Raw genomic sequence first — 16,013 nt, forward strand, 5'->3', positions numbered from 1 at the left:
TGCCTCGATTTCTCTCTCTAATAGAGATGTGCTCCCATTTACCTCGTCTGGATATCTCCTTGCAGCAGCACATTGTAATTTTTACAAGAAACTTACCTTTGGACTTCTCTAATGATAAAGTAAAATCTCTCTCGAGTCTCATTCCCCCAACTTTCAGAGTTGGAAACTCACACAAGCTTATGTTGAAAAGGAATTGATTATTCAAAGCTCTTGTGCTTCATAATCTCCTTAAAACATGTAGATTGACTGTCTCATCAGGAAATCTCTATATTTTACTTTGCTCTATGTCCACTGGGTTATGTGCTTAAGACCAGGAGACCTCTGGCTAGTTCCTCACAGGCTGTGTGCCCCTCCAATTACAGGTTATTAATTTGCCTTGCATTCCAGAGACAGTTCCACATGAGTGAAAAGGAATTCTGTACTGCAGAGTTCTTCATTACCTACTCTGTCTGTACTACAAAATAAGAATAATACTGATTTTTTTTTTCCTCTCTCTCTTATTTTTTCCCTTCCCTCTGGTCTGTGGAAGATGTTTTACAGTTTTAATGCAGCTGTTTTAAGTGTGACTGTTCCTGTTCAAGGGCAGCTGATGTACTTTGTAATGCCACCAAGCAGCCACCAAGCTCTGTTCCCCCATTGTGTTGAAGTGATAGGTATGTTTGCTAATCAAGAGGAGAGCAGAGCTTGCTGTCTGACTTGTTTATGTTTTATTTCTCACCATCAAGCTTTAGAGGGAGGCACAGAAAATATGTAAGCGTCTATATTATTCAGTGATGTGTATGTGTACATGGTGCCGCTGATGTCTTGCAGTCACTCCTGGCTGAAGGGAGAGATGTGCCAGGCGTGCCCAGCATCCCTCAGAGCACCCCAAACCTGCCATGTCATAAGATAAAATATTAATTCATTGGCTCTGCATCTCAGGTTTTTCCCCCCCCTCGTGTGATTGCTTCAGTTTTGTTCCAAAGTAGTGACCACAGAGGAGGATTTTGATCATCAGGGGTCACAGGAGGTCTGTGGGAAGTGCTCAGAGCCAGGAGATGCCCCAGACTCCCACAATTGCTGTTTAATTCCGTCCTAGGCTGTTTCTCCTTCCCATGTGAAGGATGGAAGCAATGTGGAGCTGGGGAATCTCCCAGGATCTGCAGGAAGCCCAGCAGCACAGGAGATCCATCTTTCTGTGCCTTTCCTGGGCCTTCCAGCCCTGATCCCTGCTCAGCTGGCAGGGATGTCAGCTCTGCCAGAATCCTACTGCAGTTTTACTCACTGTTTGTAGGTTTTATTCCAATTCCTCGCAAAAAGTGTTTTCAGCATTCTGAAATGAAAAAAATAAAATCATGTCAGCTGGCATCTCTGTAAATCCATGTCAATGATTCCAGCAGGAATTGTCATAAAATAACACACAGGAAGAAAGTTTAGTGCTGCAGCCAGAAATTCTGGACTATGGGAAATTTCCACTGCTCTTTGTGTGGAGTGCATTTTTGGGAAAGAGAAATTTTGGGTTTGTTTGTTTTTTCTTTATTCCTGCTAGGATGTGTTTGGTTTGTATTAATTCTTCTAAGCTGGAGGGTGGGGAGACAACTGCCCTGGAAAGAGCACTGAAATTCTCCTGCTCTCCCTGCCATGCCTGCCTGCAGCTCAGTCTTGGATGGGGAAGAAGCTTCCATCTGATAAAATTCCTCCCTGCTGCTGTGCTATTGTTGCAGTTAATTTTATGAATCCCATTTTTAACAGAATACTCAGATTTTGCATTGTCATTTTGCTCTTTGTCAAGTGCATGGGTTTATTCCATTCCTTTTTTTTTTCTCCTTTCAGCAGATGGAGAATATTACTCTCTTTAACTTGTTCTTTTATAATGTGAAGTGGATATCCTCAATTAATACACTAATCTGTTTCCTAATTAATTCCCTGCGGTTTTCCTCTCTTTTTGCTGGTACATTGAATCCTGAGTGCAGTTCTGTAAACTCAGTAATTTGATTATTTAAAGGAGAAGCCATGAATTTCATGATAGAGGCACAATGTTAAATTCCAGGAGCAAATGGATTCTCTTATTGCAGTTTAAAACCTGCTTGTTCCCGGGGTGGAACTGCGCACTGCTAATAATTCACTCTGCTAAAATCCAGGCAGATTGCTGTCAGCTTGTCCTGAAGAGAAGTGCAGCGCTAGAAATCTGACACATACACTCTCCTACAAGCACTTGTTGTTGTATTTTTGTATGCAGATGTGATGGCAGGGTGAGCATCAAAACATCAACCTGCCATGAAGGGGATTTGTGTAGCAATTTCTCTCTTGTTTTCAGTGGAGGCGCTGGTGTATCAGACAGATAAAGGGAAGGGGCTCTCCTGCTGCTTGGGAATTGGTTTGGCTGCTGCTTTGGGAAGCAGCTCCAGGTGATTTTGCTGTCCTTTCTTTGGGGTGGTTTGACACTGAGCCCAAGACATGACAGCAGTCGTAGGAAAATCTAAAGTCACTCTTGTTCAACTTAATAATTTAATTCTGAGCCCACTCCTTCCTCCCCCCCCCAAAAAAAAAAAGAAAAAAACCCCAAATTTTAAGTATCTTAATGGAAGTATTTTACTTTATAAAGACCCTAGCGCAGGATACTTCCTTACCACTGTGTCCCACTAAATAGAATTTTAAAAGCTCCATAGTAGTTGCAGTCCCAGTCAGTATCTTGCTGATATTCTCTCTTGCCCTAAAGAAAAAATGATAATAGAGGAAAAAGTGCTTTTAGTTCTAAAATTAGGGGTTCATCAATGCAGTAGTTAAGGTTGTTGAAATTAATTTTGAAAATTACTTTCAGTTGTAAGATTTTCCAGCCTTTGGGTAAGTTGGAGCAGTAGCACACATAGACTGTTGTGGCAGAACCCATATCACCTGCAGAGCTCAATCCAGAATGCTCAGAAATCCCTTTCCTGTCTCAGGATTTCTTTTCCACAGCTCAGGTCATTGTTTTTGCATTTTGATAAGATTGTGTCACACACATCACTGTGCCGCCAGTCCAGTGTGGCTGAGAGGAAAAAGGACATTACAAAATTATGTGGGCACCAGGTTCTACCAAATCCTTTGCTTTGGTTCCTTGTGAGTTTGGGGGTTCCATAACAACAAATATGCAGAAGCCAACAATGCCCAATGCCAGTCAGTCCTAAATGGGATTAACAGTTTGGTTTGGCTCCAGAAGGGCTTGTGAGCATCTCCCTTCAGTGCAGACTCAGCACACAGAATAAATGTCACCTTTTTCCTCCTCTGCAGTGCCAGACAACCTTGTCCTGAAGCTGCTGACAGAACGCCTGAGCTCCCTGGACTGCCTGAGCCATGGCTGGGTGCTCTCAGGCTTCCCCAGGGATGTGGAGCAGGGGGAGCAGCTGCAGAAAGCACAGATTAACCCCAACAGGTGAGGCAGAAATCCAGCCATCACACCACCGTGGGTAGGAGAGGTTTGTTTGTGGAAAGATACAGATCTTTGTTGACATGGTTTGTGCTGCTGCATCTCAGTTTTGGTTTTCTTAGCGAGGAAAGGGGTCCTGCTCCTGGAGAGGAGGAAATAAAGCCTGGCCTGACAAATGCTCCAGATGGCCAAACTGTGGGAGAGAGAAGAGGTTTGTTGTTCTGGTTATTTGTTTGAGTTGCCTCTAAAGCCAAACCATAAGAAATGGATTAAAGTTTGGATTATATGAGAAGATGTATTTTATTTGCAGCAGGAGGGGGGGGATCTACATCTTCTTTCTTCAGCACTGACATAATACCATGGAAATATATTGGTATTGCAGGGAGCTCATTATGAGACTTTTGGCTTTTGTGAAATAATTAAAAACAACATGAGAATTACATTTTATTTGAGCTATGATGAATTGTTCAGAAATGTAATATGAGAGACATCAGCATCCAAAGAGAACTGTTACGAGTGCCAAGCAAATAAAACAGAGTTACTTTTCACAGCTGGTCCAAAGGTGGTGAGGATTTAAAGTGCTGGTGCACTCATCAAAGCTGAGAGGCTTTTCTATTCCATTCCCTTCCCAGCCCTTCCTGGCTCTGTCCATCCCACTGCCTGGCACAGTGGCCATTCCAAAGGCAAGCATTGGAAATGTGTGATTTTTCTGCTTTCACAGAAGATGTTCTTACCTGAAATGTAGTGGTCGGAGAGGTGCATTGCCCACATCAGTGTTTAATTTGGCAAAGTTACTCTTCCTGTGTGATTGCCCTGCATTCCCTCCTGTACAGGGGGAGGAGAAGGATGGAAATGTTGGGGGTGAGTTGGAGAGAGAATAGAGAGAGTGCAGAGGGAGGGAGCTCTGCATCCATCAAGGTTTGAAAAGGAAAATGTGTGAAAACAGCAGAAATTTTATTTATCCAAAGTAAGGCTTTGCCTCTTAAACAGGAACCCATTGCATGGAAAAAAATGGAGAAAGAACCTCCAAACTTGTGTTGGACTCAGTGAAACATAATTTCCCAGAGATTATTCTTCTTGTGCATTTAGAAGGAAGGTGCAGAATCCCTGAGCACTCAGAGCCCCTGAGATCAGTGTGAATTCTGGAGTGTGCCCCTTGTGCTCCTTCACAGGATTGGGACCTCATCAAGGCAGGAAGAGCAACTCATTAGAGAAGTGGATGGGTGGAAATTCAGCACTGATCCATTTGCTCAGCCTCCCTTCACTTTAAAGAGCTCTGCACATTCACATCTGAGTTTGGAATTTGGTCCCTGTTTTACACAGGGCTTGAAGTGAGGGACAGAAATAGGCATGGAGCTCCCTGATTGATCTCAGAGCTGATATTTTCCATGAAGCTGAAGTGGTAGGGATGTGAGAGAGAGGGGGTGATTATAAACAAAAGGACACATTGCAGCACAGGATAGCAGGGCAGTAATTCAGTTTCAGTTGTGATGCTAGTTATAAAACACTATCTGCAGAGGTGGTGTTTCTGACATCAGGAGAAAAACCTGATAGAATTATAGCCTTGAAATCAATCTGGGAATAGGATGCAGAAATCTATAAATCAGACACAGAACAATCTACAAAGTCTCATTTTTAGGAGGGCTCAGTTGATGAAATTAGATTAAAATAAATTTACATATATATCAAGTTTATTATTAAAATCTAGTCACATCAGTAAACAAAATTATTTGTGAAAGAGAATGTTACTCTGCTTTTTGAACTCAGAGTAGACCTCTTTGGCTGATCAGAACACAGAGTTATTGTCTGCTTGTCAAGTCACAAATCTATTCCTTAGAGCTAATAAATGGTTAGTGTTCAAATACTATGTTTTATCTGACTCCCACCTCATAAAGCTACCACACATAATACTAAATTATACAGCATTGAGCAGGATCAGTCTCCTGACTCCTCCATCTTACAGAAGGAAAAACAAACCTAGTAATTGATGGTAGAAAAGAAGGAAAATAAAGTTATTTGAAAACAAACAAAATGGGCTATAAAGTTTGTTAAAATGTAATAATAAAAAAAAAACCCCTGATACAGCATCAGCCACCACATCCAAAGAACTGCTCTGGAACAAAAAAGGAAAATAATTCAGTTTTCACTGAAAAAGCAGGGCTTTCTTTAAATTAGAATTTGCAGCAGAATGAGGGTTTGCTGGTGGAGTGGCGCAGGAAAAGCTGCAAACTCTGTCTCCCAAAGAGCCCAGAGAGGAGGGAGCTGCTCTGAGCTCCCCCTGTGAAGCAGCTCCTGCCTAAGTGGACAGGATCCTGCTGGCATTGAACCCAGGCAGCCTTCAGGGCAAATAAGGAGCTGGATCTGTTAATGGCCTCTCAACTGGGACTAAAAGATTAACCATTTATTGCCATTAACCTCTTAGTGCCCACCTGAACGGGAATCCACAGCCACAGGGCGGCTGCTGAAGCTCTGACACAAAGCACTGGCTTCACTTCCTCACCCAAATGAGTGGTTCAGCTGTTTTAATTAGTGCTTAAGCAACAAAAATAAATGTATAATATAGCCATGGGTGGTTCTACTGAAAGCTCAGTGTAATATCCACCAAGGTGTTTTTTAATCCTTTTTGCTCTCTCTCAAACTTGGAGTTAAAATAAGATTTAGCAGCAGCAGGGTCATGTTGTGAACTTCTGGTTGTCACCTTCAGCTGGTGCCTGATCCTTCCTCTGCTGGGCCAGCTTGAGGCAATCAGAAATTTAAGGATTCCCTGAGCCAGAGGATCTTCTAGAAAACTTCTAATCACCCCTTTTCCTTGAGTTTATAATCTCTCTTCAAACCTTGGGGCCACCAAATCAAGGAGTTTCTTATTTCACTGGGTGTCATATCAAAATACTTAATAATATTTTTTCCAGGTGCATTTCTTCTCTTGAGAAGCAGTTACAGACATTCCCTGGTCATGTCTTCCAATGCTCCTGATTTTCTAAGCCTCTTGTATTTGCCCTTCAGTCACCTTTTTCCCAGACAAAGAACCTTGATCTGTTTATCCTTTTTTTTCCTAGAAATCATTTCACTCTTTTGATCATCCTCTTCTCTCCCTCACTGGGCATTCCAGCTTTTTTTTTTTTTTTTTTTTTTAAGGTGGAACACCCAGAACTGCATTTGAGGGCAGCTCTGTGTCCTGGAGGGGGATATAATAAACATTTTTATTTTGATCTTAACTCCATCACTCATAATTGTGGATATTCTATCAGGTGTTACTGGGGTAGATTTTGGAAGAACACCTTCTGTGTGCAGACTGTGGTAACTAAACAGTGTCTCTTTCACTGAAAATACACCAAAAATTTACAAAGTGTGAAAAATCTCAGTCCAAGCTCAGCAGAGATCTAAAGAGAGCCTTTAACTCCAGATTTCTGTATTGAAGTTGGAGGCAGGTTTGTGTTGGAGCTCTCCTCAAGCCCTCCCATCAGTGCCAAAGGCTCTGCTGCTGCCTCTCCTGGGATTGCCCTTTCCTCCTCCATTATTTCTTTGGTTTTGTCCTCCTGATCTGAATCCAGGGTCAGTTATTTTGCTTTTCAGTGTTGGTTAATTACATTACAAATAATACAAGTGAACGGACAAAGCTGGGCAGGGGAGGGCTGAGCCAAAGGATTGGCCTAACAATACATCCATAATATATTTGTAATACCCATTTTTCCAAAATTAAAGTTGTTTCTTTCTCAGTAGAGAAAATAAACAGCAACAGCTTCTCCAGTGCAAGCTTTCCAGCAGGGTTTTATTTGGTCTTCAAAATGATGTGGCTGTGTTCCCAATTATGTCATCTTTTTACATAATATATTTAAAGCTTCTTTTTCACCACGCTGCTGAGAACATGTATTCAAACAGTTTAGGATAATGAAGTCCTAATTTCTAAGGAAGAATCTTTGAATATGTTGAAAAGGGAGAAATCAGAATGGGGAAAGAAAAGCGATTTTTTTTTGAGCTACTTGGTCTTTACATGGGGCTTTCATATTTCTGCAGCTGATCCCAATGTGGATTAGGGATAATAAACAGCCTATTAATGGAGGCCTGAACTAGGAAATGGAGTTGGAATCAGCAGTAAAATTCAATGGCTGGTGAAGGTTAATAACTCCATTACTATCAGCTCTATTTTTGAGCCGTTTGAAGAGCTGGGTGTTAGCCTTACCTTACTCCTCATTAATTGAGCTAATAGAACCCCAGTGACCCCACCATGCTGCCATTATCTGAGAGTTTACCAGACATGCACTGGAATACTTATCACTGAATATGTATTCCTCAGATTCATTTTTATATCAGAAATATTTTTTGTTAAAGATCTCCTGCCTTCAGGTTCCTTTTTTGCCTTTTCATTTCTTTGCTGCCTTTTGCAATAACTACTTATTTGGAAATTACATGTAAGTGACTTAATTAAAGCCCTATCAAGGAACAAGCTAAATCCCAAAATAGTTGCATCAAGGAAACATGATAGTGATTGAAAAATCTTACAGAGCATTTTAAAAACTTTGACCTAATTTAAATGATGGATATTGTGTATTTATAATAGGTGTGGTTTCAGTTGATGGCATACAAAAATCTGATGAGTAGCAAAGAAGAAATGTTATATCTTATTTTCTCCTCATTGTAGGGCAAAAAACCCAAACAAAACAAAACAACAAGAGAAAAATGATGTGCTAATCAAGGGACTAAATCAGTATAATAAAATTTGCCTGCACCAGAGAGAGAAACTGTAGGAAAAGTCCAAGTGAACTATGTAGGATTTGGATTAATTTGTAAAATAGTAAAAATAATAGGCAGCACAATTCTCTGTTTCAATCATTCTCTTTTTTTTTTTTTCCTCAGCTCACTCTTCCAGCCATTCTGTGGCTGCTGCTTTAGTGACTCTTCACTCTCACTAATTGGTTTGGGTTCATTTTCCCTTTGCATTTCAGTGCCCCCATCTCAGCTGGGCTCTTCTCCTCCATCCCCAAACCAAACAGGTTTTTGGTAAAAACCAGGGGGCAGCTCCTGCAGAGCTCTGGGATGTGTTTATGGAGCAGAAACTCTCTGGGAAGTGTGGTTTAGGTGAGGAATCCTGATCTGTGCTCCCCACCCGGCAGAGACACTGCCCTGAGGGTCCACAGCCCCCTGGCCAGGGGGGGAATCACAGCTCCTCACCCAACCAAAATCCCAGAGTTTGCTGGGCAGAATCAGCAAATCTTCCTCTCACCTGAGACTCTGCTTCACTCAGGGAGTGGGATCAGTTAAATTCAGTTTGTACTGCTGTAGCCTTCTCTAAGATACAGGTCTAACTTAGCGATTGTCTTTTCTCTTGTGTCTGGGCATTTGTCCTGCTGGCTAACAAGGTTGTAATTAAGTCATTTACCTTTGTCTCCAGTGCAAAGAGGCACCAGTGGGCATGGAGAGATGGGCAGAATATATTCAGGATTCTCCCATTCCCTCCCATGTCCCTCTGGCAGGAGGGCTCTGCTCAGCACTCCCAGGGGTTACACCCAGTGCAAAAACTCACCCTCATTTTTTCTGTCCACACAAACCCAATGGAAGCAGCTCCTTGTTCAGATTCCTGAGGTTTAGCCAATCCTTCCTCTCCATTCTCCTCCTCCTCCTCAGACTGTGCTCTCCCTTCCTTCCTAACACTCCTCTGAACAGAAGCTCTTGCTCTTAAATAATCCAATAGATAGAAAATTGGATGATTACAATAAAAAGATTATGTCACTTGTGCTGCACATTCTGCCTGACCTATATTGGTCCCATAAGAGCCTTTCTCTCCTGGGGAGAAGCATTAATATGCATCTTGAGCCAGCAATAACAAAACATCAAATGCAGTTTAAAAACCTTTCTCTGGGCTTTCTGTAGGATGCTGCATTTGCTGTCACGAGCTGATTTTGCTCCAACAAGAATAGGAGGTATATTTGGCTTCAGTTGTGGGAGGCAGGGATTATTTTTAGAAGTTACCTCATCTCATACAAGCTCCTTTTGATGGCTGGAGTTTGTGTGGTGAAATCCTGGATGCAGCAATTAAGGAGTGCTCTGATCTCAGCAAGCTTCCAAAGTCTCCAGGAAGAGAAAGAAGAAAAGCTTCTACTTCTAAGTCAGTATTTTTATTTTTACTGTTATTTTTAAGGACCTAACTCCACATGCACAACTCTTTCATTCCTTTTACTGCAGAAAGGAGGGAGATTCTCCTGCAGTAACTATCTCTCACAAATGAGGAAACATTAGGAAACCTGAAGACTTTCTATCCTGGTTGCCCTTACTTTGGAACTATTTCTCCTGAAAGTTGCCACCAACACCAAGGCTGCATTTCTGAACTCAGCACCAAACTGGAAAGGGAAAATTCTGTAAAAGCAGCAGAGTCTGGGCTAATTTTGATGTTTTTTTGGCACTGGTAGCAAATTTTAGGCAAGACAAAGCAAGGCAGTCATGTCTCAGTCCAATGACAACTTTGTGCTACCAATCTCTACAAATCAGCAAAGGTTGTTCAGGGCATTCACCCCAAACACAACTTTGGTTTAAGGAATGGAGTGAAACAGCCGAGGAAATCCAAACATTGTTTTGAAGCATTTTTGTAATGAAGATCCTGGTTTTGAGAACTGCCTAGAACCAGAAAAACTTTTGCAAAATTAGTGAGGGAGGAAAACTTTATATTTAAAGATATGGAAGCATTTTAATTTAATTAACCAGGGCCTTTTCTTTGCACTGGTAAGAGGATGTGTGTAGATAAAACTGAGGAGAGTTTTGCATGTGTGAGAGCTGTAAATGAAAACATTTAGTGGCTGAGGAAGCACGAGGGGAAAGGAGGGCTGGCCAGTCTTGTCCAGCATCTCCCATCATGATTTCTTCAGTAGTATGGTGGCTGAATTTGGCTGAATATTCTTCTGAATAAATGCACTAAAGCCACCCATAAATCTTGTACAGGTTAAAACCGAGTTTATGAACTCCTGGAATTCAGAATTTCTGAAAAATTGGAGAGAATTTCAGAATTTCTGTAAAATACATGATTCCTGTAAAAACGTGGACAGGATTTTTGTGCCAGCTGTGTTTTGATTTAGTGATCTCATTGGATCTGGGACTAATTCCAGAGTAAGTCTTTACTCAGAGCTCATGTGCCAAAATTGGCCCATGCAGAAAACCCTGAGCAGAAGAGGAATTGTGCTGCCTTTGCTTGGGTTCTCCAGGCTGAAGGAGGACAAGTGCATCAGTCTGTAGCAAATATAATACAGTTTTGGTGATTAAAACTGACAAGGAATATTGCATATTGAATGGAGACTGGTTTGTCATTACCACGAGGATTAGAAAGTGTAATCTTCATTAAAACATCAGTGGATTTACTGCTGTTTGCCTTGGAACAAGATATTTGCTCAGAATTTTCTAGTGAGTAAATTTAGTGAGTGCAGGGCAATTTAAGAGAGGGGAACTGAATCCTGCCGTGGTTAATTCTGCAGGAAAGATGTGGGGATGATCCCTGATGTCTGACAGAGGCACTGGATCCAGTTCTATGGGCTTGGATCACCTGCAGTCACATAAATGTATTAATCACTCGAATTGGCCTCCTTTGGCTCAGGTGTAAGAGGTGACCCAGGGCTTTTATGCTTTACAAGGTTCATATTTTCTGTCCCTCAACCCATTATGTTTGCAAAATTCCATATTACAGAATGCTGTCCTTTGAAATACACTTTGTGAAAGATTTTTATCTATTCCACAGAGGCTTTTAAACATTACCCTTTCCTAACAGGTTCTGTATCTCTTAGCTCAGTGGGGCACTGCCATGCTTTGATAAAAATAATTCTTAAAAAATTGTGCTCTGTCATTCTTTTGACATAATGCTGGATTAATATCGCACTGATATGCACTGAGTGAGCAATCCTGTTCTGTTGAGAGACTGACCAAAGGTCAAGGTACAAAAGGTTAAAAGGTAATGGTTTCATTTAACCTTCTAGTAAAAGCTGCTACTTCTGTGAACATAATTTAAGCTGATTTTCAGGACAAGTCTGTAGAAAAGGTTCCTCCTCACATACTTGCAGTGAAATCAAAGGATTCATATTGCCCATGAATGTGCCCCAAAGTTAAACAGATACAAAATGAAGGAATAATGTGGTTTTTTTCAACCCCTTGAGTTCTGTGCACTCTTCAGTTTGACTTTTTTTTTTTTTAACACTTTGCAGCAAGACACTGAATGTCCAAGCTAAGTGGTGGTGGGTGTGGAGAAGCTGCCATATTTCTGTAAAGTTTTCTTTCTCCTTTTGAAAGTCCCATTTCCTCACAGAACTCAGTCTCCAGCTGCACATTTCTAACCTCCATGGATGCACAGGTTTAACTGGCACAGGAACAAATCCTGAGCTTTCATTCTACCAGCCAAAATAGAATTTACATTTAGAAATTTGCTGCCTTTTTAGAAATATTACTGCCAGACCATTACACTGAATACCGGTTTTTATTAACTTTCTGTGAATAAATTGCTGGCATGCATTTTACTTTGTGATTATTAAAGAATTCAGTGAACTCCAGTTTTGTAATTAGAATCACAGAATCCTGAAGGTTGGAAAAGATCTTTAAAATCATCAGATCCAACCTTCCACCCAGCACCACCGTGGTGTTCACCACTAAACCACATCCTCAAGTGCCACATCCACACATTTTTGAGCACTTTGAGCACTTCCCTGGGCAGCTGTTCCAATGCCTGACCACCTTTTCCATGAAGAATTCTTTTCCTACTATCTCAACTTCCTTTGGCTCAACTTGAGACCATTTCCTCTCGTTCTTACAGCAAGTGTGTGTTGCTCAGAAAAATCTTGTGATCCAACGCAGCCAACCCAGTGGTGGCAGGAGAAATAATTGGACATCATGACATGGGGAATGGAGGAATTAATTCAGTTCTTAAGGTCTTCTCTGTGCATCTCAAACCTGGGGATTTTGATCAGCTTCCCAACTGCCCTGTCTGCCAAAGCTTGAGAGGAGCTTCCTTGGATTTATTAAGCATCACCTTGTTTCACTGTTAAGGGCAGGAGAGCTCCAGCATCAGGCTGGATATTTGGGTTTAGTTCTTGTCTTGTAGGATTTCTTTTCTCCTGTGGTTCCTAAGTTTCTCCTGGTGATGTCTTCCTTCACCCCATCCCTACCTGACCCTGCTCTGGATCTGAACTGTTGTTTTACCTTGTTGATGGTTTGTCTATATTTGCTTTAACCAGATGCCCCTCTTTGCATGCAGCACTGGGACTCATCCCCTCTCTCCTATCAACAATAATTAGCCTTGTAAGACTAATGGAAGAAATCGTGTCTAATTACCCTGTTGAAGGCCCAATTATGTTATTAACATTTGTGGGCTATAAGCTAATGATGAGGAGAGCCTCTCATTTGCATAGCATTAAGTTAATTGAGCTGGAAGCTATGGGGTGGATGGCAGTGATGAGAGCAGGATTCTGTTACAGAATGGATAATGATGACCAGAGCAGGACGATTCACCTGACAGGTTTATTAATTAACAGCTATCTGATTACCTCAAAGAAATGGCAAGTGGCAGTGCTTCTGAAGGAAGCTGCAGTATTTTTTTTAATGAAAGGTGCTCTATCACTGTGGATGTTCTGGGGTGATTTATGGTAATGGCAGTGTAAGCTCTTTCCTGGAAACCAACACAAAAAGCTGTTCTGGTTTCCTCCCTGCCCTTAAAAACATTCTGCAAAGGGCTGATATTTGTGAATATTCCTCATTCTTGCAAGGTGCACTGAGTCTGTGTGCTGCTGAGTTTGTGTGGTTTGAATTTGGACTGAACTGTGAATTTGGAAAGTTCTTAATTGTTGGGTAACCTGGAAGCTTTGCCCTCCGAAGAACCAGAGGATTTGATTTTGTAAAAGGGGTTTTTCATTATGGTGTTAAGCAGGATTCTGTGTATATTAGTGGGGAAATAATAGAAACATTCAGCTTTTCACATTTTCCTGGTATGTGCAAGCTGCAAGTGGAGATGAGTGCCCTTTCCTTCAGCTTATTTCAGGGTACAAACAGTCATGCATAGTGGGTGGGCCTTTTAAGGAACAGGAGTCTTCATTTAAAGCAGTTCTAAGAAGAAAAATCCATCTTTTTCTTTTTTGTTAAACATCAGATTCTGTCTGATTAATTCCAAACACATTGTAATTCACAACAGGTTCAGACAGAGTCTTGTTTGAACTAGAGTATCTTTGAGGGGAGAAATCACTCTGTTTAAAAGTTGCCTGTGCAATCAATCCAAGAGTGAATAACTTCCTATGCAGTTACTCATTATTAGACTCCCACACCTCAGTCATGAATGGATCTGAATGTCAAATACAGTTTCCAGCAGAGCTTTTATATTTTCTTCATCTACTCTGAAGAGCCCATTATTAAATCCCATGAGCTCCAGACCTTACCTAGTGACTGAAATCCTCAGTTCATCCTCAAAAATACCTTTGACCAGACACATCTCAGGAAAAAAAAAGAGAACACTACAGATTTTAACCTTTCAGATAATGACTTTTGATCCATTTAAATGGCCTGATGATTGGTGTGTCAATAGTAATAGACTTGTGGAGAGCAGAGACCTACAGATAAGTTGTATTCACTGTTATTTTCATAGAATCATAAAATATCCTGAGCTGGAAGGGACACACAAGGATCAGGGAGTCCAACTCCTGACCCTGCACAGACACCCCAACAATCCCACCATGTCCCAGCTGTCCAAATTCTCCTGAAACTCTGGGGTGCCCATTCCCTGGGCCACCCTCTGGTGGGTGTTTTCCTAATTCCCACCTAAACCTCCCCTGGCACAGCTCCAGCCATTCCCAAGGATTTATATGCAAGAAGTTTCCCTGTATTCTGCATCTGGCATTTTTTGGGCACCAAGGAGCTGAGAACATTGATCTGATGCTGGTAGAGAGGCCAGAATTTCAGTTTAGTTACTGCATAGAGACATTGACAAATCACCACAGGCTCTGCTGGTCAACAGGAGAGGAGAAGAAAAATGAAAAATCAGAGTTGAAGGAAGTGATCAGGGGGAACAACTCCTGATCTGAGCTGTTCAGTGGTCCTGGCTCAGAGCTGCCAGGAAGAGCAGATTCCAGGGGATTGAGGGTTGATTATTCCATGTAGCTGAGCTGTCATGGTCACCTGTGTGATGTGGAGCAAGTCAGAAGCATCTGTGTGACATTTCCTCCATCTCCTTCCAGCCTGTGATGGTTCAGAGCCTGTGGTTGTGTGGAAATCACTGGGAGAGGTTGTTCAGGACAGCCAGCACAATGAATGAAAGCCTTTAATGGAATTTAAACCCTCCATGTCCTCATTAGCTTCCTGTAATCACCAGCCCACACAGTCAGTGTGCATGGAAATATCTTTACCATATAAATTAGATTTTCTGCAAGGTGTTCTGTGGTTCACCACAGTGCCTGGCTGTGTGGAATAGGCAAACACAGATCTGATAGAGCAGGAATTATGTATTTAATTCAGAGTTCTGTATGGAGTGCTCATAAAAGCTTGATCATGATAGAGGGGCCAATAAACATTTGGGAACATAAATATTTCTGTAGGAAATGGCTTTGTGAAGCATTTAGTTGTTGAGTAATAAGAACAACAGAGAAAATCAGAGCAACAGAAGCCTCTAGGTACTGATCTGATGGGTTATATATGTTGCAATGATAATCATGGTGAGGGAGAAGTTTTATGGGACCAGGAGCAACAAATACATCGAGTCCTGCCAATTTACTAATGAATTCATTTTTCTTGTGCTTGCCCCGCTTGCTATCCCTGCTGTTCAGAATTCAGCTTTAAACCTGAAAAGCAGTGGATGGCACCTCAGAGCTGCTCCTCTGAGTTTGTGTGAGCTGAGTGTTTGAGTCTTGGGCCATTTCTGGAACATCCATTACTTGTGTATTTAGGCCCCAGTCCAGCCAGACAACACAGGGACATATATTTTAGGAAACCACACATCAAAAAGTGTTTTAAATGGCCAAATTGTAGGACAAAGCATTCTGGCAACACAGCTGGTGCTCTGTCAGTCTGTGGGCTAGAAAATAAGAAGAGAACCTGTAAGAAAAATAAAAGCAGCCTAGGAATAGCTAATCAGGTTAGAAAGGATGTTTTGGCTGCAAGGATTTTTAGGGCTGCAGAGAAAAATTGAATAAGATTAAAAAGTGTTTGTCCATCCTGCCTGACAGATGTGGGGGAAGATGGAATCATTTGTTACTTCTCTGTTTTTCCTCTGAAAACAGCAGCAGCAATGAGCTGGCAGGCACAGTGAAATGCAGTTAGCAAAAGTAATGGGAGTTGAAAGTTTGACCTTTTGTGATGGAAATTTGATATGAAAAAAGGGTCTTTTGATAATTTCTCTATCCAATCAGATATGGGAGATGTCTTGATCCTGTTTCCTTATTTGCATGCTGACTGATCTCATTTGAAAACCCAATCATTCAGAAATATTGGGACGTCAACAGAAATGTTACAAACAAGAAGTTGTTTTATCTGAAAGGTCTGCAGGATGTCATCTCTTGTTTTTCACTCCAGTGGCCTGATCTCTTCTTCATGATTCCATGTTTTTATTGGCAGGATAAGTTGAACATATTGAAATGCAAATAGCCCTTTCCACATTGAACTGAAATATGGGATTTTTTTTCTG

At 41.4% G+C, this 16,013-nt stretch overlaps 1 protein-coding gene across 6 annotated transcripts in view; it reads left to right on the top strand.

Annotated features, from left to right (window-relative positions):
- Nucleotides 1–16,013, top strand: part of AK8 (adenylate kinase 8) — a 69,088-nt gene that overhangs the window by 39,555 nt on the left and 13,520 nt on the right. For 5 of the 6 annotated variants that reach the window (XM_030961366.1, XM_030961365.1, XM_030961369.1 and 2 more), the window contains one exon: nucleotides 3,250–3,391. The exons of the other annotated variant lie outside the window; for it this stretch is intronic. In XM_030961366.1, coding sequence (XP_030817226.1) covers nucleotides 3,250–3,391 — 142 coding nt within the window. The remainder of the gene's footprint in view (nucleotides 1–3,249; nucleotides 3,392–16,013) is intronic. 6 annotated transcript variants of the gene reach the window in all.

This window comes from Camarhynchus parvulus, chromosome 17 (genome assembly GCF_901933205.1).
Source record: "Camarhynchus parvulus chromosome 17, STF_HiC, whole genome shotgun sequence".
In the NCBI taxonomy this organism is placed as follows: domain Eukaryota; kingdom Metazoa; phylum Chordata; class Aves; order Passeriformes; family Thraupidae; genus Camarhynchus; species Camarhynchus parvulus.